Here is a 24,984-nt window from a genome sequence, read left to right as displayed (position 1 = left end):
GCCTAACAAAACCTGTGTAAATTCTAGGCTTTGAGAGTAAAAATCTAGAGGGAAATAAATCTCCCAAGTTATATGAGACATGTCAGTTTAGGAAGAGGAGCAGAAAAAGAGAATTCCAGCCATGAGAACAATGGGAACGGACATCGCAAGGGGAAAAAATACAAAACGCATGATAAAAACTCAATGGTTTCAATATCTACTGCTTTTATTGAATGTAACCGGACAATACACTGGAATCCGCCAGCTACTGCAAATCCCTGTAATTTAATACCAAATAATATCGAAGTCCTGTTCAGCAGTAGCAATCGCCTTGACGTGGCAAATTATAAGAATTTGCACATAGACAACGACAGATATCACTGACACGCTCAATGTTTTCCTTCATGGATGATTAAACATGAAGTAAAACTTCTGAAGTGTCCATGACATCTGTCAGCAGTTCCATTTTGATAAACATTGTACTTCCCAGGAGTCTCTCTGCAGACCATACCTCCTCGACTTGTAAAAGGAAGAATGATCACTGGAGGGCTTCTATCACCACCGCTTTGTGTAATCGTATCAATATTTAAACATATGTAGACGAGGCACGGTGTTCCATAAAAGTTTAAGGTTGCATCATATTCTGAAGTATTTTTTTTAATTTCTCCTGTCTGTTAAAATATTAAGGTAATTGACGAAGTGAAGTCACAGCAACAGTGCTTCCAGATTTCAATGTTTTATTCAACCAAAACACAAAGTATAAAAATGCACAAAATGCAAAAAGTGTTGGCATATGCAGCTTCCATACTTAATTCCACTGGAATAAAATTTATCGAAATGTGGAAGCAGTGTTGCTACATCTTCATGCTCAAGAGGCTGAACACCTACCCAGTAAGTACTTCAGAAAATCCTATTAGCCTTTTTTTTTTTTTTTTATCACCCATGGCAAACTCCCTAAAATTAGGGCAACCCTCCTTACATAAACTGTAGAGGTATACTCAATTGGTGACATTTTAAAGGTGGAAACCGCTTAATAACACATGGCCCCTTGAGGCTCATCATTAGAATTGGGGAAAATGGCTAAAATTCACATATACAACCATCATCATCCCACGCTAAGCTTACAAAAAAATGACATCTTTCTCCCTTATCTCAAAGCTAAACTTGCTAACTTCTATAGTTAGCCGATTAACATATAGTTTACATTTTTTTGCATTTTGTTATGTCCCGTCCCATAAAAAAGCACAGAAATTAGCAGACGGTTGTACGACTGATGGGAACCCTACAGAAGAATATCGCTACTCTATACATAAACACGGTTAGCTACAGCAGTCGGTGGAACCTTCGGCAGGTGCCTTTATGAATGTTTGAAAACACTTTCTCTGACAGTAAGAACAGCAATTTAGCTTCCCACCGAGTTGACTTTTAGATAACCCCGTTTTTCCATCAGACGCTGGAACACTGACTGATTCAACTCCCACACATGCAAACACTATGCGTTTTAGCTTATAATATCAGATGCTATGTTGTTTATTCATTGAAAGTATCAAAATGTCAATTCCAGGTGTCCCTCCGTCTGCTACACAATGGTAATGGAAGACACCTCTGTGCACATTTGGAAATGTTTGCACAGGATAGACTCACTAGAAGGTAACATAACTGGCAGGGCTCTTAGGAACATTGATGGTTTTTCGGCGCAGGGAGGGATAGGGAGTTAAGCCTTTCAATCCCCAGAAATCATCCAATATCCTGGCTGTGGAGCAGATATAAGTTATACTATTTATTTGTTAAAACTTTTTTGCAGATTTTCTGAGACTTCTCCGAGGTAATCAAGGAACAGAGGCAAGTGCATTTCTTTACAAAGCAGCCTGTCATGGAAGGACATTCTTTTTTTTGTAAGGGCAAGATGTGGAAAATAACGGAAGCTCCAGCACCTCTATTACATGACTTAATCCAGAAACAAGAGTTTGAGCCGCGCAACCTCACAAACTGAATAATGGCCTACGTGCAACACGCACTATTCCCTGCCAGCTGCCATCTACAGCCTCCACTACATTTACTGTGGCACTAAAACCCAAATACTAAATATAACCGCTCCAGACATGTGTTATACGGTCTGATAAAGGCAAAGGACTGCCATTTTAAGCAATGCGTTGAAGCTTCCAATGTGCTAATTTTCCAACCCTTATTGTAGCTATCTGGGAACATTCTATGTATGGAATGGTTTACTACACACAGCTGAGCAGATAAGAATTCAACACAAGAGGAACGCTCAATCGATCTTACAATCTAGAGGGAGTTAGGGTGTGCTACACAAGGGGGTAAAAGTGCCAATGTTAGGGATAGTCCAGCCACATTGGCATAAGTATTGTTCGACGGCAGGAGAGAGACTAGGAAAAGTGGGCGAAGGAAAATGGGATGAAGGGCGTCAAAGTGGGTCTTGAGAGATTTTTTGAAAGACGGATAGGCAGGAGAAAAGACGGAAAGGCCGGGGAAAAGACGGAAAGGCCGGGGAAAAGACGGAAAGGCCGGGGAAAAGACGGAAAGGCCGGGGGAGTGCATTCCAGAGAATAGGGGCAGCCCTTGAGAAGTCTTGTAAGCGTTCGTGAGAGCGAGAAACCAAATGGAGATCATCGGATAAGCGGAGAGACCGGGCAGGAGTGTATGTGGACATGAATGAAAGGATGAAGAGCCATTATGAAGAGGTGTTCGTAAAGCGATGGGAGAAGAAGATATGTCCGGCAGCAATGTTAAAGGGGGATTGAAGAGGAACGAGATGGGTATGAGGTAGACCAGCTAAGACAGGGTTACAATAATCGAGGCGGGAGCTAATGAGGGCATGAACAAGAGCCTTTGTGCATCTTGTGTAAGGAAGGGACGAATGCGGCAATGTTTTTAAGGTGTAGACGGTCATTTTTTTGAGAGAGACAGGATGGGGGGGTGTGAAAATCTATATTCTAGATGCCAAAATATTATTTTCCAGATGTATTTATACTTCTAAGCAGCTCTTCACCAGTAACAGCACCTAACGGGATAAATGAACTCTGGCAAAGGACACATCTTGATTTAAATACATGTTTGTTTTACAAACTACCAATCATTAAATGGTGTAACATGATGTGGCTGCTAGCCTGGCTAATTTAACCTTTTTTGGGACAGTTTTCTTCTGCCAATTGATTCGAACAAATATATTAAACAAAAAGTAGAATGCACTTTGCGCTCAGCACACATGAATATAATTAGTGTGATTATATTTTAATGAACTGCACTTGATTCCAAAAGGAAATGTGCTATATGCCAAACATTATCTTTTGGCAATAGCACCGAGTGCATTTTCACAATCACCCTTTAAATTTGCCAGCACATGTGATAATTTTCATTAGGGTTGTTGTTCCTGACATGTGACAACAATTTCCAGGTACTTCATTTGTTAGGTGGCTAAAGATTCAATTATGATCCCCCTGTCTCAATGCAAATCTTTTAACAATAGCACAACGCATTCAGGGGCTCCTTTCCCCTCCACTAAACCCATAAGGTATAGCGTTAGGGCTCTTGTTGGGTCAATGAAGAGGTCAATACAGTACATGGCAGACCCATCTGGATGTTTGTTCTTAATCATCAGGGGAACTTTCTTAAGAAGCTGACCCTGACACTCTTTCAATATTCAACCAACTGTGTTAAACAAATGGCTCTAATACCGGTCTTCATGTAAAGCTTGATTTTTATTATTTAAAAGTACACTTAATTGAGTAAGAAGTACGGTCAGAGAAGCATCCATTGTCTCGGTGAAGACCTTACTGTATAACAATATCCAATGGGATAGTAGTCGACATGTACTGTATATGTTAGATTTTCCAAACATACAATGCCAAAATTGTTGTTTTGGCTAATAAAATACAGAAACAGGAAAAAGTTTTGGCAGACAAGAACTGTATGGCTCATCAAGTCTACCCTTCCCGTACCTAAGGAGACTTCATTTCTGATGTTGGTTCCTACACAGGGCAGTCTTACTCCCATCTCAAACATTCTTAAATTCATGTAACTTAGAAAAAAAGTTAGCTTTCAAGTGTGTGCCTATTAGTCCCTAAAACTTAATTCCAGATGTATCCCAAATTTTTTTCCAAATCTTGTTTTTTTTACAAAGGACGATAGACAAAACTTAATGTATGATTGGAAGTTGTGGCTTTTCATCACTAACTGATTAGTACAGTAATGCGATGACACTACTGGAAAAGTTTAGATGGTGTCAGATTGCCTGATAGATAACCAATGGAACACCGTTGACGTCCAAGTCCTGTTTTGGCAGAACCGTTATCAAGTTCACAGTCTCAAAAGGAAAGACCAAGAAATCACTTTGATTCCTCCTTTCTCCTGGCTCTCTGTGTTACCAGAAATGAATGTCAGAAAAGAGAGTTTCCAGCTCAAGAATTATGGTTCCTTTCCATCTGAATGCTATTGAAGAGATTACTCTATTTTAAGGGGCGAGGGGTATATTTCTGAAGAAAAAACAGCTCGCTACAGCTTATTCGCAGACTTTGGAAAGCGAATCACTGCAGATAACAAAAACCATGGCAAAAAATCTCTACTTCTATTATTTCAAGGTTACGTTTCAACACCTAATCATATTTTAAGCAGAATAAACAAGGTTCGTATAGTATTACAGCTTATCAGTTGAAGTTTTGTTATTTGTGGTTTTGTCAATAGTTTCCAAGCTACAATGTGACATTACATTGGCTTTTTTAACACCCAAATCTGGAGCCTTTCAGCAATAAAACTCTGAAAATAGTAAAAATAGTGGAAAATTATTAGCAGATGCAGTACCATAATATTTGACATCATAGAAAGGGTTCTAAGCAACTCTATTCATAACATAACGATTGTTAGAAGTTCCAAGAAAGCTTGTCTTTTACAAAAGATCCATACTCACCGACCAGGACTATCAGTCTGTATTTCTCATTAGCCGGTCGCTGATACAAAGCTACCTCTTCATAGGTCGGCACATCTGCCATATCGTATTGATCGCTCTTCTTACATTCATACATAAATTTATTTGTTTTTCTGTCCTTCCTGCTGAGACGAAAACTTCTCCTAAACCCAGCTAAATAATGAAAGAAAAAAAAAAAAAGAGAGAAAGAAAAAACACATTTTTCAGATCAAAACTTGAAAGGAATCAGGATGGATTTACCTTGTTCAGAAAACTTTCATAATCATCATATTCATAAATATTTTAACAAATGTAACAGCACAGAAATCATTACAGTATAAGCAGAAAAATACAGCCGTGACTGATTTTACTTCTGTACAGTTTAAAGGCACCCTCTGAACTATTACTTATTCCCGTCTCGATCTGGCCATAAATCCAAGACAAGTTATAGGAAAAACAGGACTTACAATATTCTAAAGTAGTCTACAGGATTTCGGACTTTCCGAAAGAGATACGGCACGAATATGGGTTTTTCTTTTCTAAACCCTTAACTTTTTCTTTAGATTATTAATTTTAGCTCCTGTAAAGCCACTTACTGTATATTAAAAAAGAAGCAATCGTAACTTGAAATAACCGAGCTTTGTGAGGAACGTTGCATGTTTTTTAAGCTCTCTGAAACCTTCAGCCATTGAATAGCTGGATATTTATTAGGCAATGCACATGTAAGGTGGACATAAAAATGAGCAAACATTATGAGGCCAGCTAGTAACGAATAACAGAGATGAACTGTAAAACGCTCGTTACCCTGATGTGAATGTCTATGTACTAAATGTCTACACACAGAAATACGGTTAAATTGGGTTTTTCAAAAGGAGGAGTTCTTGGGGTGCTATGATACTTCTCCTTGGCTCCAACAGAAAAAAAAACATGTGTAGTGTGGATAGTCATTGTATGGTAGATAAGGAATTGGATATGTTCTGCAAGTTTAATGTAGGTAACTATATACATACCACCCCAACATTTTAGGGATCCAAATCAGGATATCTGTCTTGGGATGTGTGGCAAGAGGCGGGGGGGGGGGGGTCTACCTACCCACGTTACTTGAAGAGCCACCTTGTGGCCCTAAGCTGAAGAGCATCTCAAGAAGACCGTGCAGAAGCTGCAATGGGGGTGTGCAATGGGGATGCAACAGCTCCCTAGGACCCCCCCGACTGTCCCACGATGCTCACAAAAGTGGGACAGTGCCCAAAAACCAGGACTGTCCTGAGAAAAGTGCAACTGTTGGGAGGTGTATATTATTTAGTAGTTAGTAAATCTTAAAGTATTTCTAAAGGAAAAACCAGAAACCCAATATGTTTTACAAATAAATCATAAACAACGTTAGCTCAAGCTAATTTCTGATCAAGTAAAAAAATCTGCTAGTAAAAAAAAACAAAGCAGGAATTGTTAGTGAATGACATCTGTATATCTGTGAACAAAGCAGATAACACTGGGGGTGCTTATAGAAAAGCATTATACAGGGCATGCAATGCCTGCAGGTATACCCGCTTCGTCAGCTACCCCCCCCAGTCGCATGGATGTTTCAGGGGTGCTATTGTATCAAGGTTTTTTGTTCATGTATGAAAAGATTTTGTAGCATAGAGCAGTAATAGTAAATACTGATATGAGTATATTAGTAATATTGTTCTTAAGTAACAATATCGGCTACTATAGCAGTAGTATTATTTTGCTTCTATTATATTGCTTTTTTTGTATGAAAACGTTAGCTAATCATTATTTCTGTCTGTCTGGTAAAAAGTAGAGGTATAACCATGTTATCATGCATCTATGTCTTTGTACGCTTCCGTAAAGGGGTTTATACGCTGTGTGTGCGTGTAGAGTTTTAATACTACTATTAATAGTTAATAACAATTATTATCATCATCATTACAGACAGCCTATTAAAGCCCAGACCGCTGCCTCCCTGCTCCGAGATTCCCGGTTATAATGCGAAAACCTGGCCCTTTCGAGAGAAACACGCAGAACATTGAAAGAGATGCGTGTTACGCGCGCTGCCGCGGCTCCCTCTCCGGCTACCGCCGGCAACCCCACCTCCGTCCCGCATGCGGGTTGCCGACGGGTGACACGCGCTGCCGCTGCACTCACCTTGGCCGCTGGGTCCCCCGACGTCGGTGGTTCCGCCTCCGGTGCTGCCGCGGTGACTCGAGGGGCTCGTGGTTCCTCTTCGTCGGGCGCGCGCACCCGCTCACGCTCGAGGCACGTCGCCACGCGCACACGCCGGGAAACCGGCGGAAGTGCGCCATCTGGTGGTGGTTCCAGATATCGCACCTAATATCAAATTAGGGCGCGACACGCTCTACGGCGCGGCTGATGACGTGAGTGTTACCTTTCCTATTTAAACCCCATTCGTTTGCCTTGTCTTTGCCCGTTCTAAACGTTCTCTAGCGTTGGGTGTGCTATTGTTCTTCTTCTAGTTTGATCTCTGCTTTGTGTACCGAACCCTTGCCTGTTTATACGACCACGATTCTTCTCTGCCTGCCTACGTACCCGGACCTGTTTACCGTTTTGCACCTGATCTACCTGCCCTGACCTCGGATTGTTTTTTGACCTTGCTGCCTGCCGTTGCCCTCGACCTCGGACTGTGTTCTGGACTTTCTTTAGCTGTGCTTACCTGCATTGTTGGATCCCTCGTCTACCTGACCGTAACAGTAGAACGGGCCAACACATGGATCCCGCGGATATGGCACGGCTGCAAGCCCGACAGGATCTCCAAGACCAGCGTCTTGCCGCACAGTCTACACAGCTCCAAACGCTGGAACAAAAGGTCGACGCCATGACCGATCTTCTGCGTTCTCTGACCGCCCTCCCGTCGGTTCATAGGGAGGCCTCCCACGAGGGCATGGGGGCTGTTGCTAGGTTCCCGCTACCCGAGAAGTATTCCGGGGACCCGAAGGAATGTCGCGGTTTCCTCAACCAGTGTATGCTCCACTTCCGAAACCATCCCCAGGCGTTCCAAACATCATCCAAGAGGGTATCATTTATCATATCCCTACTTAAGGGTGATGCATTGCTATGGGCCTCGCCTCTGGTGGAGCAAGAATCCTATCTGCTTGAGGACTGTCCCGCTTTTATGGAAGCCATACGAACTGTTTTTGATGCTCCGTGTCGTAAGGAAACCGCTGAGTCCTCTCTGCTTGACCTCCAGCAAGGCCGTAAAACCTTGGCCCAATACACTGTGGAGTTTCGCACCCTTGCCCATGAGACCAACTGGGAAGAAGGCGCCCTCAAGGCCGCCTACAGAAAAGGGCTCAACGAAAAGATCAAAGACGCCCTAGTGTACCACGACACACCTATGGATCTCGAAGAGTACATCGCCCTCTGTCTCAGGGTGGACAAACGAATCCAGGAAAGGTCATCAGAACACAACAGAGGAAAAAGACCGGGGTCCTACACTCCAGGCCCCACAAGATCTTCTTCGTCTCCTCTTCCGTCCGTTTCCGCTTCAGATGAGCCCATGGAAATAGGAACCGTCCGCAAACTCTCCGAGGCCGAGAAAAGATACAGAAGAATACAAGGACTCTGTCTCTATTGCGGTCAAGCCGATCACCTGTTGCCTACCTGTCCTCTCAGACCGGTAAAAGAGAACGCTTAGGGATCACAGGAGGAAGCTCCCTAAGCGCATGCCGTTTCCCTATTCCTCCCAAAACACGCATGACAGTACCCATAACGCTCTGTTGGGAGAACCACTCCGTGGCCACAAGGGCCTTCCTTGACTCCGGAGCAGCTGGCGTTTTTATGGACCAGCAATGGGCACTGACACATCACATACCACTCCGCACCAAGGAAGCACCCTCTCTGGTGGCTTCTGTCGACGGCTCTCTCTTGGGAACAGGGATCGTCACTCAAGAGTCCGAACCATTGACCCTGCAAGTAGGGGTCACACACCAGGAACGACTCACGTTTGAGTTAATCAAATCACCTCACGCTCCTCTTATCCTGGGATATCCGTGGCTCCGTTACCACAACCCGATCATAGACTGGCAAAGAGACGAGATCTTATCATGGAGTCACCAGTGTCACAACCACTGCATCATACCTTGTCGACGCCTTAATCTCATACTCGAGATCGCTCCTACTGACCCCAGGTCTCTCGTTCCAAGACACTACTGGGACTATTTGGATGTGTTCTCCAAAAAAGACGCGGAGAGACTACCTCCACATCGGGCCTACGATTGCGCCATCAACCTGTTGCCAGGCTCCGATCCACCACGGGGCCGCACCTATCCGCTGTCTGAACCGGAGAACAAGGCTTTAGAACAGTACATCAAAGAAAGTCTGGAAAAAGGCTTCATTCGTCCGTCCTCATCCCCTGCTGGAGCCGGGTTTTTCTTCGTGGCCAAAAAGGAAGGCTCATTGCGGCCATGCATCGACTACCGGGGATTAAATCGCATCACTATAAAAAATCGTTACCCGCTTCCCCTCATCACAGAGATCTATGACCTCCTAAAAGGAGCAAAGATCTTCACCAAGTTGGATCTCAGAGGTGCGTACAATTTAATCCGTGTCAAGTCTGGAGACGAATGGAAGACGGCATTCAACACCAGATTCGGGCATTACGAATACACCGTTATGCCCTTCGGGTTATGTAACGCTCCTGCTATATTTCAGACTTTCGTCAATGACGTTTTCAGGGATATGCTCCTGTCCCACGTCATCGTGTACTTAGACGATATCCTCGTGTACTCTCCTACGCTTGAAACCCATCGACATCATCTGAGGGCCGTGTTACAGAGACTACGGGAGAACGGTCTGTACGCCAAGGCCGAGAAATGCGCCTTTGAGAAAACCAGTCTGCCCTTCCTTGGATATATAGTCTCTTCCGACGGTCTCCATATGGATCCGGCTAAACTTGAGGCCATCACAGCATGGCCTCTCCCTCGTACTCTCAAAGCCATCCAACGATTTCTTGGCTTTGCTAATTACTACCGGCGCTTCATCCGGAATTACTCCGCCATAGCGGCTCCCATCACCGCCATGACTAAAAAGGGGGTTGACCCAACCCTCTGGACTCAAGAAGCCAGAAAGGCATTTGAGAACCTGAAACAAGCCTTCATCTCGGCTCCTGTCCTTCTACGTCCGGACCCTACAAAACAGTATCTCCTGGAAGTCGATGCCTCTGAAACCGGTGCCGGGGCTATATTGTCACAACGCAAAGAACAAACCACTAAATACCATCCCTGTGCCTTCTTCTCCAAGCGTTTTTCCGCAGCCGAACAAAACTATGACGTCGGCAACCGTGAGCTTCTGGCCATCAAAATGGCATTTGAGGAGTGGCGTCACTTACTAGAAGGTACCGAACAACCTGTGGTCGTTGTGACAGACCACAAGAACCTTGCGTACATTGAAAGTGCTAAACGATTATGTCCTCGCCAGGCACGGTGGTCGCTCTTTTTCACACGTTTCAACTTCTACATCACCTACAGGCCAGGAACCAAGAACATCAAAGCTGACGCTCTATCCCGTCAATTCGATTCTCAACACGATCGGCGCTGCAACGACCCCATCATACCCTCCACGCGGCTCATCGCCAGCTTATCTACGCACACGATGAGCCGAATCCGTATGTCCCAAAGGACCATCCCGGCCAATGAACGTCCTCCTCCAGGTCGTCTCCATGTGCCTCCCAAATATCGCACGGACGTCCTTCGCTGGGCTCACGATTCCCTCCTGGCGGGTCACTCTGGCTTCCGGAAAACGATGTTCCTCATCCGTCGTTCCTTCTGGTGGCCGTCCCTGGCCAGGGATATCCGGTCTTATCTCGCTGCCTGTCATACATGTGCACGACAGAAGTCCCCCCGGACGCGTCCACAGGGCCTCCTGCATCCACTTCCCGTTCCTACGGCTCCCTGGACACACGTCTCTCTGGACTTTGTTGTGGATCTACCTAGGTCCCAAGGAAACACCACCATCCTGGTGGTTGTTGACCGCTTCTCCAAGCAGGCTCACTTTATCCCTTTGCCGCGCCTGCCTACCTCTATGCAACTGGCTGACATCTTCATCAAAGACATTGTCCGCATACACGGTCTTCCTTTACACATGGTGTCCGATCGAGGCACGCAGTTCGTATCCAGCTATTGGAAACACCTTTGCCGTAAGCTCGGCATACAACTCCACTTGTCGTCAGCCTACCACCCAGAGACCAATGGGCAAACGGAAAGAACGAACCAAACCCTCAAGCAATACCTGAGGATGTACAGCAATGTACGACAAGACAACTGGTCATCTCTTCTCCCGCTCGCTGAGATGACGTACAACGGGTCCCTGCACGAATCCATCGGCAGTACCCCGTTCTTTGCGGCATTGGGTTACCACCCGGTGATCCTGCCTCCTCCGTCTTCTCGTTCCTCCTCTGCTGTGCCGGCGGTCGACCGTCGAGTGACTGACATGCGGAAACATTGGAGTTCCCTTCGCAATGTTCTCTCCAATGCACAGCATCGCTGTAAGCGAGCGGCTGACGCCAAACGATCGTCTCCCCCGGATTACAAAGTGGGTGACATGGTGTGGTTGTCGACTCGCAACATCCGCTTGCGTCAACCATCCAGGTCCTTGGGTCCCCGTTACATCGGTCCCTTTCGCATCAGTAAACGTCTTAACGACGTGTCCGTGTCCCTTGACCTCCCCCCTACCATGCGGATTCCTCGGTCCTTTCATGTCTCCCTGCTCAAGCCTTGCGTCTCCAACCGTCACTCCGTTCCTTTCCAGCCCCCTGCTCCGCTTGTCGTCCGGGGCCATGACGAGTACGTTGTCGAGCGGATCCTCGATTCCCGTCGCGTGCGGAATGGTATCCAGTACCTTGTTGCCTGGAAGGGGTACGGTCCTGAGGAGCGGACGTGGGTGCCTGCTCGTTTTGTTCACGCTCCCCGCTGCGTCGCTCGTTTTCATGCTCTTTGCCCCCTTCGTCCCGCTCCGTCGCGCTCGGTGCGCGCTCCTGGAGGGGGGGGTACTGTTACGCGCGCTGCCGCGGCTCCCTCTCCGGCTACCGCCGGCAACCCCACCTCCGTCCCGCATGCGGGTTGCCGACGGGTGACACGCGCTGCCGCTGCACTCACCTTGGCCGCTGGGTCCCCCGACGTCGGTGGTTCCGCCTCCGGTGCTGCCGCGGTGACTCGAGGGGCTCGTGGTTCCTCTTCGTCGGGCGCGCGCACCCGCTCACGCTCGAGGCACGTCGCCACGCGCACACGCCGGGAAACCGGCGGAAGTGCGCCATCTGGTGGTGGTTCCAGATATCGCACCTAATATCAAATTAGGGCGCGACACGCTCTACGGCGCGGCTGATGACGTGAGTGTTACCTTTCCTATTTAAACCCCATTCGTTTGCCTTGTCTTTGCCCGTTCTAAACGTTCTCTAGCGTTGGGTGTGCTATTGTTCTTCTTCTAGTTTGATCTCTGCTTTGTGTACCGAACCCTTGCCTGTTTATACGACCACGATTCTTCTCTGCCTGCCTACGTACCCGGACCTGTTTACCGTTTTGCACCTGATCTACCTGCCCTGACCTCGGATTGTTTTTTGACCTTGCTGCCTGCCGTTGCCCTCGACCTCGGACTGTGTTCTGGACTTTCTTTAGCTGTGCTTACCTGCATTGTTGGATCCCTCGTCTACCTGACCGTAACAATGCGTTTCTGAAGTCTGTTCAGTTAAAAATAATTTCACATATAATTAAGATTGTGTTTAGGATCAAAGCACCATGCCAGGTAAGCGGGCAGAAGAAATACTTGCACGGTTTAACCCTTTCAGTAGTACAGGGGTTTACAACAAATAACTTCCACTCATGTTCACAGAACACAAATGTTGCAGCTCTATAGCTCTTTAAAAAATATATTAAAGCAGTTTTTAAAACTCCAATTCCACAACAAACTCTAATCCGGAAAACATTTACTAATCTACAAGCAAACCCCTTCCCCTCTGCTTTCATTACGTATGATTATGGAAACTTTGGCTGCACTTATAAAACCGATACTTTGGTTGACAAACAAGAGGGAAAAATAGATCATGACATAACAACTTAATGGGATGAGAAAAATGATCGTGTTTTATTACCACAAAGCGTTCCAAAGCAATTACGGTCTTGAGAAGGTCAACACAATTGACAGGTTCAGTTGAAAATGAACATTTGTAAATTTCCTAATCCAAGGGAAGGTGTAGTAATGCAGGGTGCCACTAGATGGCGCACAGTGCAAATTCACTACTGATTATGCCCCCTCGCCCTGTTACGAGTGGGGTCCCCATTTGGTTAGTCGAGTGGTGCAGGCTTGTAGGTTAAGACATTAAAAAAAATGATTGCCCTTCTTCCACAATCTTTTTTGTAGCCGTTGTAGGCTATACAAAATTCTGTGTGTTGAGGGGATGACTACTAGTTATAAACGTATCATGAATTATATATTCACGTGCGGCTATTCATCATTCAGACACATCTGGAACTGTGCGTAAATATTAGAAAATACCCTGCATGCTCGAGGACACAGAAAACCCAAAGCTATTGTTTGCAGCCATCCAAACCAAGTAAGAACATGAATTTCCAAGAAAGGACATTTGATAAAGTAACGTTCTTCTTGCATACATAATACTTTCTGGAACAGATATAAATAAAGTGTTCTTTTTCTGACAAACACTTTCCCCCACCACCACTTTAAGGAAAACTCCATCCATCATATGCACTTTAATGCATGTACATGGGCATTCTGCAGAAGCTCTCCACAAGCATTTGCCCCCTTTTGCTGGAGTAGTCTTCGGCCAAACACATATATGCCACATGATACACTTTCCACCATTCTGTAAGCATTCCAGGTAATGTGTGCAGAAAGTACCCCATAAATTCAATGGGAGAGCTTTCCTACCACTGACTGGCAGCTTCAAACAATCAATCGGTGGCATTAAACTACCATGGAAGCAGTGGGGAGCCTCAGCTTCTCCTAATGATAAATTATTTGTAGGCTTGATGACGTATATTACTGCATTTAAAGTACATCACTTGTTTAACATATTTATGAAAACATTATTATTATTATTTGTTTTATATAGCGCCATCAAATTCCATAGCGCTGTACAATGGGTACAGGACATAAGTAGTATGTAACATAACAAATTGACTGTCTGACAGAGGCAACAGGTGAAGAGGGCCCTGCTCAAAGGAGCTTACAATCTAGAGCTTTATAACTATTCATTACTATTTGTAGATTCAGGAGGATGACCATGGAGCGATGAGGAGAAAAGGTATTTATCAGCTGCAAACACACGAACAATAAAGACATGGAAAGAATGATTATTCAGTCAAACCGGTGTGGAAAAAAACATTCCTATAACACAAGCTGAGCTTGAGGATCTATGCTGTAACAGGAGACATGTCTGGCTTCTCGAATAGATGTCAGGGCAGAAGCCATAACTGATATTATCGTTACAATGTATCTGTAGGACACGGTGCGTGGGTTCTACACATCATCACTCTACACACTCGCTAAACGCAGCGGATGGATCCAGTGACATGGGAATTCACAGGCTAAGCAGTTAGCGTAACACACTTAGGAGGTTAGGAATATCACATTCTAGATGAATTACATATCAATCACATACTAGCCGGGGGGTTAAATACATGTTTCACTTACTGTAAACTGGTTTAATATATTCATCTAAATAAAAAATGAATCTTCGTTCATTTAACTGGCGAATGCCCAACACATTCCTCTCTAGTTCTTTATAGTTGGGAAGGAAATAGAAAATCAGATTTTTTGGTAATATATAATAAGAAAGTCTTTAAAAAAAAAAAAAAAAAAAAAGACTATCATGTTTCTATCCAATCGTTAATTCTGTTCTTATTCAAATTGGCACCAATAACCCTTGATCCATTACAAATTGGTAAAAACAAACTTTTAAACTGATCCCCGGTGAATAATGGTTGTAAAGTGAAGAAATGTTTATGATTTTAGGAAATATTACATGAATGGTAGGCAAATATTTTGTGTCTCAACGGAAAAGCAAACCAAATCTAAACATATTCACATATAAATCAGAAATAAAGACCTTTAAGGTTGCTAAACATCGTTCCAGAGGTTAATGACCAAATCATTGTGATAGCTGCAGCCTCCAAGGGCAAAACCCAGAGAGTTCCAAGGTACGGAACTTCACATATAAACCAGAATAGAAATTACGAACGCAGCACCACTACCAACAACTAGTTAAATGGCACTAGGCTTGGGTAGAGGTGGGTAACAACTATTGCAGCAGCTAGGCAGCCATAAATCCTAGAATTTCACTGCGTTACGTCAATTGAGATCTTTATAAAGTATCTCTTCACCTTGATTAGGTTTTTTCTCCCTGAATTCCACACAGATGTGTCCAGCGCGGTCAACTTTCTAACCGCGGTCAACTTTCTAACCGCGGCCAACTTAAGCTCCCTGATTTCCAGAGTCATGTTTCCCAATTCAGTGCATATTATACCAAATGTTTGGTTTAAAAAAAGACGTTTGTAAAAGACACTGCTGTATTTTGATAAAAGAAAGAATAAAAAAAACACTCTGAGGACAGACATCTTTGTACACCAAGTAAAATCATCTCTTTGGCCGCTGCGAGCTCATGGATACTTTAGATCATGTGATATAATTGATACGAAAAGAACATCAGTTGTACTAGATTATACTCTTGACACAAAAGGAAATCATAAAGACAGATAAAGATTTACAGGTTTAGGAAGGCAGCGCGGTGTGAAATTCCCTATGATGTATGGAAGTATAACTTTGTCTAAATGAGTCAGAAAGGCCCCAGTTACACCGTTTCCGGGCGATCTTGAAGATTTTAAAACCTAAAAAAAAAACTTGCACGCCCCTTATGAAGATCAAACACGACGCAAGGACAAACCAGCAAGCTCAGCATTTGGATAGGACTTCCGACATCTGCGTGATCCGGGAAATAGAAGGACTAGCAAGGAAAAGTGACTGCTACCTTATTACTGGCAGCTGCCTTCTTCTGCACAATGGATTCTTGCTTGTGGTTTCTCTTTAACAAAACGACACAAGGCAGAGTCTAGCGTTATTCAGCAAGCCTTCAAGTCGTCACAGCAAAAACTGTAAATCTTTTGGGCTTTAACAATGAGTTCCTAACATTATCTTAAGTGTCTCGACTGCTCCCAAAGCACTGCATTCGATGGTTTACCCAAAAGCGTATCCTATTTCTTAAAAACGCAGCGCAGCTAACAGCACAGGGCACATCAGAAAACTCTGGAAAGCAAGACAGGAATTAATGTTGCCAGATCATTAATTTTCATATACAGAACTGCCAAAGGAATGCAACGAGTTCCTGCTCCCTGAAACCAGTGTCACGGACCGGATGACCTACAGAACTCGTTTTATACAAAGGTGTCATTTCTTGGGAATTATTTCTTTTCACCTTTTTTTTTTTTAATCATGTATTACTTTAAAACTCATAAATGTATTATTACCACATATTAAGGAGGTGGCCAACTCATTCTTCTCTAGTTGGCCTTCTTATTGCAGACACATTGTTCTACTAGCTCAAGGTCTTATGTCTACCAAAAAATACAAATGTATAACATATTGAGCATCACATTTTTTTTATTTTAGCACTAGAAACACTGAGGACATCGGGGAAGTTTTTACTTTTGGTAAAAGTTATATATACCAAATTATTTGGCTTGCTAAGCATTACACTGTGTATTGACTACCCCACTTTACTGAGACACTTCATTTTGAATTGGAATGAAGAGTGGCTGCATATTCTCAGATGTCTCTGCCATCACCGCGGGCAGAGGAACATCCGGGTTTCGTACATGTCCGATGTTCTCAATTAGTCGGCACAAACGTAGTGCAGACTCCACTTGTTTCTGGAGTAACTCCCAACTTGCAGACTTAGAGCGCATTAATAAAACCCCTGGGTATGTCTTCTGTGTATAAGAAAACATTGTCGAGAACAGTAAACAGATGATTTTCATCCGCGTTCACCATATGCTCACAAAAGACTCTTTTCAGAGAGCTATGAAAACGGCTTTGCTAATGAGGACATGTGTTGTACTCGAAGGCTTTTTATTTTAGTTTTATCAGCTTTGGATCATTTTTTAATAATTAAGAAGACTACTTAAAAGGAGAAACATTGCAATGTTTCTCTTTTAAGGCTTTGTTAAAACATTAGACAGCCGAGCACCGCATTTCACCTACCCTGTCTGGCAATTACAGACTTGGCTAAGGGTGCCACGGGGAGTGTTTTCCATATACTTCTGGCTTGGAAAGACGTTACTACAATCGAGTGGGTTGTCTGTACTGAGGCAAAAAACGTTTATTGCAACTCCAAGAAAGTGACTGGTGTCTGTGGAAGGTCAGACTTAAGATCCACATTAATGATAAGCCTCGGAAACTAAAGCTGCTGTATATGGAAAATTGGGGACAAATATGGAAATTTTAGGAACGAAAACATGTTCAGCACCAACAGTGCATTGCAAAAGATTTCCTGTTTTCCATGCTTGTTAAACCTCAAACCCGGGATGCACGAGTTTGTCCAACCTCAACTATGCATAGAACATTGAACTGGTAGGAACGAAGACATATTACATGTTAATAAAAAAATAACGGTTATAACAGAAGATCAACAGGATCTTGGAAAATGCTAATTTAGTTGCAGTGTTGACGAAGGAGATTTTTGGTTATGGTCCTTGAGAGCCAACAATAGGTCGGATTTAAACAATATTGACATTGGTGGCTCATTTTCACTGGCATTATCATCCTTAAGCAGATAAAGCCTGTTGGGGTTGAGAAGATGAAGAAGGTTTGAGTGGTCCATGCATGTGGCCAACCAACTATGCCAAATACAAGGTGAAAGTTCTGAGCAAACCCCCAAAACTCAATGGGCATAGCTGAAGTGACTGTAACCACTTCATGTGAGGGAATGTACTGGCCATTTTATTCAAGACATACTCTGGGGCATAGAGAGAATCTACTACCAGAAAGTGGGGGCATCACATAATAATTGCATGAAATGGAATGGATCTCTTAAGGCTTCATTAACTAGCCTTAGAATCACGCTTTCAGCTACCTCTCCAAAGACACTTATTTCAAAAATATTCCACTTATTCCAATAACAAAACTACTTTGTCAGCTACTCAATGCCATGTTTTAACAATTCACAGTCTGGAAAACCATTGAAACATTTTAAATAATAGCACAAATAAATATTATGTGATTATAAGTGATAGAACGTAGAGGGCTGTATCGGATAAATGTCGTACTGTCCAGGGGGAAGCCTACCCGTGGGGTCCAAACATTTTCAAACGTCTTTGATAAAAAGGAATACTATGTTTCTGTCCTAACGGAATGAGCCTAATTAAACGCTTTTTAAAGGGCAGCGGGTTTGTGTCACCTAAAACAGAAATATTTGAAGAGCTTTTTCTGCCGCGACGTAGCGGCATCACATCTGCAACAGTAAACGTGTGTATAAAATGCTAGCTCAGTATACGTATCTTTAAATCTCAATGGCAACGGTGCAGTTCTGGAGCCTTAAGAAATCATCAATAATGTTTTCATGGAAACTGTCATTTGTTTTCAAACAATTTCTGAAATTTAGGAGATCTTAAAATATCTCCGCTGCTGAACACAGGTGCATCAAATCAGAATAAAATGATTTGTGTGTTATTCAGACGTCGTAAATATTTTAAAATGCTTTATACCCCAGAACTTATTTTTTGAGGGAGGATGAAAGGTGTATTGAAGTCGGTATTAGTCGTATGAAAGACAATAAATAAATGAATCATGGTGATCCACGACTTGAAAATTCTTTGTATAGGTACGGATCCTTTCTGACCCCAACATATCCCTGCTTACATGAACTCATCCAAAATGCATCTTATGCTGGAAAAAAGAAGTGAAATACCTTGGCAGGGTTGCTAGGAATTGTTGAAGAACAGTTTGAAGTTAGGATGAGAGGTTCAGCACACAATAAACTGCTCCTTTGGCAACTTTCGAACAAAGCAAGTTCACACAGGGGTGAATAAGCAGTAGGCAAAGCCACGCCAACCAACCTCATTACATGCAAAGGAGTGGAATGGAATAAAATGACATTAAAATGAACACGGACAAAACATGTGTGCATCACACCATCTGGGAAACAGAAGCTCGATCTTCTGATGCTCATCTGCTTTAGAATTTTGAGTAGACTTTAGCAGACAATGTACCCTAAAACCTGAGCAGCAGAACAGGGATACGAACTGAATTGTGACAAGGAACCTTTATTCAGTCTTAAAAAAACAAGTTGACTGGCAGAATACGAGCAGTGGCCATCACGACCTAAGCCCTGTGATAGCCAAGGGGAATTTGAGAAGAACATCTGAATTTCAGTCACTGGCCATTAGGAGGGGGCACTAGGACATATAACCGTAGTTAATAGGTTAAATATGAACAAAACCAAATTACTAAATCTGTCATTGAGTCCACTATTCTAGGTGGATTTGCTGAAACTTCAGTATCCTGATTATTATTATTATTATTATTATTATTATTATTAATTCTTGTCACACATGAAATTAACATTTGGAGAAAAATAACTCAATATTTTATGCTCTGAATACTGAGCGAGTTAGTAACTGATTTTTTAATAATATATATTTTTTATAATGTAGTTAAATACACTAGTGCTTACTGAATCCTGTAACACAATATCTCCATCATGTTTCACTGCATCACAATGCATGATTTTTCATATTTCTCCAAGTTACATAGAAATGTGATGGCAGAAAGGGATCATTTGGTCCATCCAGTCTGCCAAAATATTTGATGTTCAAAATGATTAAAATGAATGCAGTGACATGACTTATTGAGAGATCCCAACATTCAATTACATGAGGACAGGACATGGCGACGCTGTACCTTTACAGCATGGTCACTGCTCCTACCTTTATCTCTTCCTTCTGCTCCTAAAAGATGCAACAAAAGAAAAGCAACAAAAAAAAGAGGAAAGAACGAAAGACAGAAGAAACCGAAAGAGTATTTAAAATGGGGTAAAGACCAAAATCTGTATCCAATTTCTCACCTAAATAGGTCCCCGCGTTATGAGCGTCATATCCTGCATCTTCTGGATGAAGTATAAAAACACACAGACAAAAGCCAAGAAATAAAGCAGAACAGTTAGAGGGCCAGCCACAAGTGCAAAAAAAAGAAACTTTTCTTATAAACAAAAAATGAAAAATAAATTAATACAAAAAGGAAAGAGAAAATGACATTTTGAAGCACAGCATAAAAACACCAGAAATCAGATTTTCTGTCTGCGATAAATGCAATATTTTCCAGTGTGTTCAGTGAATGCATTTTTTTTTTTTTTGCATTTTGCTGGAAATGTAAGGTTTAGACTAGTTTTACCTTTTGGTAAAAAGTAAGGGTATTTGTAAATGGAATGGCAGCATCTACAGGAAATAAATAGGCGCTGCTTAGAATATTTTGGAAACGTGTGTCTTGTAGGATCAGATATTGTTCTATTCTTTTGTAATTTTTTTTTTTTTTTAATTTTTTTTTTAACAATCTGCTTTCATATTCATAATTCCCCCAAGATAATTTTTCCAGGAACAGGCAAAGCAGCCATTTGAAAAGGATATATTACACAAATTAGCAAACAGAAAAACAATTTTCTGACTTGAAGTCTGTCCAAACAACAGTGCACAGTTACCAATTTTGCCTGCGAGGAAGTGGTTTAATTGTTTAGGACAAATATGATCTCACTGCTTAAGGTGAATTAAGGTTATTTTTCTTTATTTTTTTTATTCTAGATCATCTCCATAATTTCCCTGCCCTGTCTATCTTATTGGAAAAGGCTATTATTTGGAGATGTAGTACTATGTAAATCATGGCTTTTTATTGGCTTAATGCACTTCAATAGTGTAAAGCAGATTTATAACATTATAACAATATTATTTTTATATTTTCTACTATTTTATTTTATATTATATTTTAAAGACAAATTGGGCCATACCCGACTTTTCAAAGCCACAGAAAAAGTAAAAATATTGCTATTAGGGGGAAAAAATATATATATTATTGGGATGCCGTATCTTTTCTCTGCAATCTGGTTTTCATCTGAAATGCACAGTGGGTCACTGGAGGCTGCACAAAATTTAGCAGAACAGTAAAAAGAGATTAACAGCCCCAGGTGTTCTGCCAAAGGCACCTTGGATTTTGGAAGACGCGTTACAGTCCAATATCAGTCAACTGTCTTTAAAAAGCTTCAACCAGAGACACAGTCTTTTAAAGTAGATTTAAAAGATCCCAGCTTGGTTTGTGATCGTAGGGATTATAAACAATAAAAGAAGTAAAGTCAATTTGACGTGAAAACTATTTGTTAGAAGAACAGAACACGGCTATGCGCCTGACATGAAATCACACATTTGTAGCTTTCCACATGCAGTCAACTCTTTAAATTACTCGAAACAATATTGTCCTAATAAGAAAATGACATTTTTTACAGTAACGGGTCATTCTGCTTTCTTTCCCTTTTTAAATCAAATATTTTGACCCCCCTCATAGGAAGCACTTTGCAGGACACCTAATCCTGGCTTTTTCACGTGCCACGTTTACATTCTGTAGAAGGATAGCGTGCAAATTACATGGATGGGTTTTTACAGATCTTAACCGTGATGCCTGATAAATATTGTGGCTTTTCCAAGGACAAAATGATTGTCTATCACAGGTTGCCTCGTTGAACCCTGCAAATAAAAATGTGGCCTTTACTGGCCCTTTAAGACGGTGACTCTGGGCTCTATTTATAGAGAATAAAGAAACTCCAAGAGCTTTGGTTATTTTGAACTACGATGTCTCCTACAATAAATATATCGCTAATCAATACCTAGAGACCCACATATCTGTACAGGGTAATTTCATTAAGTAAAATCGGAATTGATATTTCATGTAACTTATAGATTTTATTTTTGAACAAACATTTACTACCTGTTTTATAGAACATGTAGGAATTATATTCCACATTTCTATTTGGTATCTGTCCTGTCTTACATATCTAACATGTGTGTTATTAACATTTCTGTAACTAACGGACCGAGGTTCGAATTTGATTTAAAAGACCGGGTAGGGCGCTTAGCAAATTTTTCTTTATAAAAAGGGGTAACATTTTTTTTTTTTTTAAATTATATTTTTCTTTATAAAAAGGGGTAACATTTTTTATTTTATATATATATATATATATATATATATATATACACATATACATATATACACATATATACACACACACACATTTTAAATATAGTTTAATTTAGTTCGAGGAAAAGGTTTTTTTCCGACATATAGTGATGTATATTTTATTCATGTCTGCTTTTTATTATTGGCTGAAACAAAGAAATTAGTCTTGGTAAGCTTTCAAATTAATAACTGGTACACGAGATGCACACAGAAATAAAGCAGAGAAAGAAGAATCAGAATGCAAAGACCAACTCAACACAAAAAAGAAAGGGATTTTTTTATAGCACTAAGTTATTACATACACCACAGTATAAAGACAACATAAGAACAATGATTTTAGCCGTTTCAAAGGACGTATATTGAAAATCTGTAACAATTGTGTTTTGCGCAAATTCTGAGCTAAATTTCCAACACATGTTGACTAAATGGAACTATTTTTGGCAAAGCAAAGAAACATTTGTACATGTACCTTCAATTTCCTCTGAGATGCACAAAAAAAAAGAAAAAGGGAAAAAGAAATTATTAAAATGCGACGAAATATGGCAGGGGAACAGAAAACGTTATATCGATAACAGAAACATCCACCTACCATACTCAACCGTTTCCTCATCTTAGAACAGCCAAAAAGAAAGAGACATTCTTTATAAATGCACAGATCTATTCATTTGAAAGTGTACAGATATAGATTAAATAATTAAACCAAATACCGAAGTAGCAAAGAAAAATATCTAAGCACCGTTATTGTTGACATGTGAGAAGATACAGATTGTCCTCCAACCCCCCAAAGCCCACTGCGTTCACCCGCATAAAACCGTAAAGACGCTGAATGATTCCAAAATGTATCAAAGGGGCTGCAGTACCCTGTCATAGAGGTCAGTGCTGAAGCAAATAAATGTGCCGTCAATTTTATTTCAAGCTTCCTGGACTTGGAGTTGTAACTTACCAGAATCCAGCGACAACTAAGGTCCTACTAAGGTCTATGCTAAGGGATGAAGGGTTCTGTTAAACTCAAGATCTCTTAGTTATTTAATAGACTAATGGAGTCCTACGGAGATAGCTAATGTGTCCAAACCGTCCATATAGAGTCACCAGCTTGTGAAAGTTGGTGGCTATGGTGCTTTTAGTAAAATAACCACCACAAAGCTGAAAACTGAAAGTCTATTTTAGATTTAGGTTTATTTAATGTTTGAGCCAACCTGGGAGCAGTTTAGGTTCCAAAACAATAGCTAAAACCGAGACTTTGTGTGAACAGAGCCCTCAGGTGAGGCTCCCAATGATATTCTAGAATCTTGTTTCAAAACATTCTATAGACGCTATTCAGTCGGCGAATGGGTCCAGCCAACACTGTACGCCAACGACATTAATTATAGCCCAAGGCTGCGTCAAGCAAACAATTACAATGAGAAGCGCACATCACTTGAAGGGGATGATGATGTCTATGAAAATGAAAGGACTCATTAAATAAGAATAATGATAACAAAGATGATGATATACAGAGTGGTTTAAGCCTTTTGTTTCCTGCTGGTGGGTTCTAAAACTTTGAATACTACATTATATGTACCTCACACAGCAAGCCAACGGCAGCAATATCCGATTGACCTTCCTGTATTAAATTTTTCAATATTCGAGGGACTAATGTCACAAAATCAAACTAATTGCACGGCTATGAATTATAACAGGTTATAAGCCACACATGGCAAACGTTTTTTATAAGCGCCACGTATCTTTATATAGGGTAGGTGGTAAGAGTTCCAGAAGGCACTATTAACTGGAAGAAACGTGGACTTACTACTACATCCTATCGCTTTGCTGAGCTCATAACCAGAGATATGATTACACAGAGCCCACGGGAAGATGAACAAACAAGATATGTTTCTTATGAGTGACTTAATTCTCATTCTGACGAAGGGCGCTTGCCTTGTGGAAAGGCTCCACGCCAACTCGTTGATGATTCACCAGTGGTCCCGGCTCTGGTTGATGACTACATTATGTGGTAGCGCAATCACCTTAATCCAATTTCTCTCTCTGTGGAAACGGAATTCAAAGACTATCTCCGAGGGACACTTAAAAGAGGGTACAAAAAAACCTGCCACTGCTAATTAGAATATGCACACTGATTTCACATTAAGGAGATTGCCATAGCAGCTTCGAAAACATTGCCTGTTTTGCGAGGCAAAAACAGGACTAAGTGGGTGGTTATTTAGATCGGTTTACATAAGCTTCCTTTAACACAAAAACAGCTGTACAGATAGACCGTACGAAATCAACCTTATTCTATCCTTATTAGACCCTGAATGTCTTGTAACGCAGCTCAATGGTTTCATTCATTACGTACCAAACACAAGTGCGGAGGCTTAGTAGTATGAGAATTACATGCACAGGTTACTTCATGCTCGTACTTTCTATAAAAGCTTCTCTTTCCTTGATGGAACACAAAACGATTCCCTTGGTGGACTCGGTACTTAACATGTCTCAACACGCAGACTATCGGTAGGGGTCTCGCTCAGATAAAGTCTACTTTGGCCATCTGTATCACTAGGGGAATTGAGACTTTACAATCTGCGCATGTAGCATGTTTCTAATCCAAAACACAACATATTTTCCATAGGATGTCCCCCCCCCGTTCGCATTTATATTTGGCAGACTATAACGCAGTGATTTTATTTACATTTTTGCTAATATGAACCTTAACTATAGAAGAGACTAATGATGCCACATACCAAATTTATGGAACGTAATGCTTAATAAAAAGGGCATTTCATATCGCTCTCTTTCTTTTTTTTGTCAGTGGCAAATGTTAGCAATTTGCAAACACAGGCAATGTTTTTTTTACTGTTTCTATTATG

The 24,984-nt window shown here is 41.7% G+C and overlaps 1 protein-coding gene across 1 annotated transcript in view; it reads right to left on the bottom strand.

Annotated features, from left to right (window-relative positions):
• Positions 1-24,984, bottom strand: part of MPP7 (MAGUK p55 scaffold protein 7) — a 143,174-nt gene that overhangs the window by 22,737 nt on the left and 95,453 nt on the right. The window contains exon 13 of the mRNA XM_053466014.1: positions 4,907-5,077. Within this exon, the coding sequence (XP_053321989.1) occupies positions 4,907-5,077 (171 nt within the window). The remainder of the gene's footprint in view (positions 1-4,906; positions 5,078-24,984) is intronic.

The sequence above is a fragment of the Spea bombifrons genome, chromosome 5 (assembly GCF_027358695.1).
Source record: "Spea bombifrons isolate aSpeBom1 chromosome 5, aSpeBom1.2.pri, whole genome shotgun sequence".
NCBI classification, from domain to species: domain Eukaryota; kingdom Metazoa; phylum Chordata; class Amphibia; order Anura; family Pelobatidae; genus Spea; species Spea bombifrons.
The sequence above is the reverse complement of the archived record's forward strand: the minus strand, read 5'-3'. Positions and strand labels throughout refer to the sequence as shown.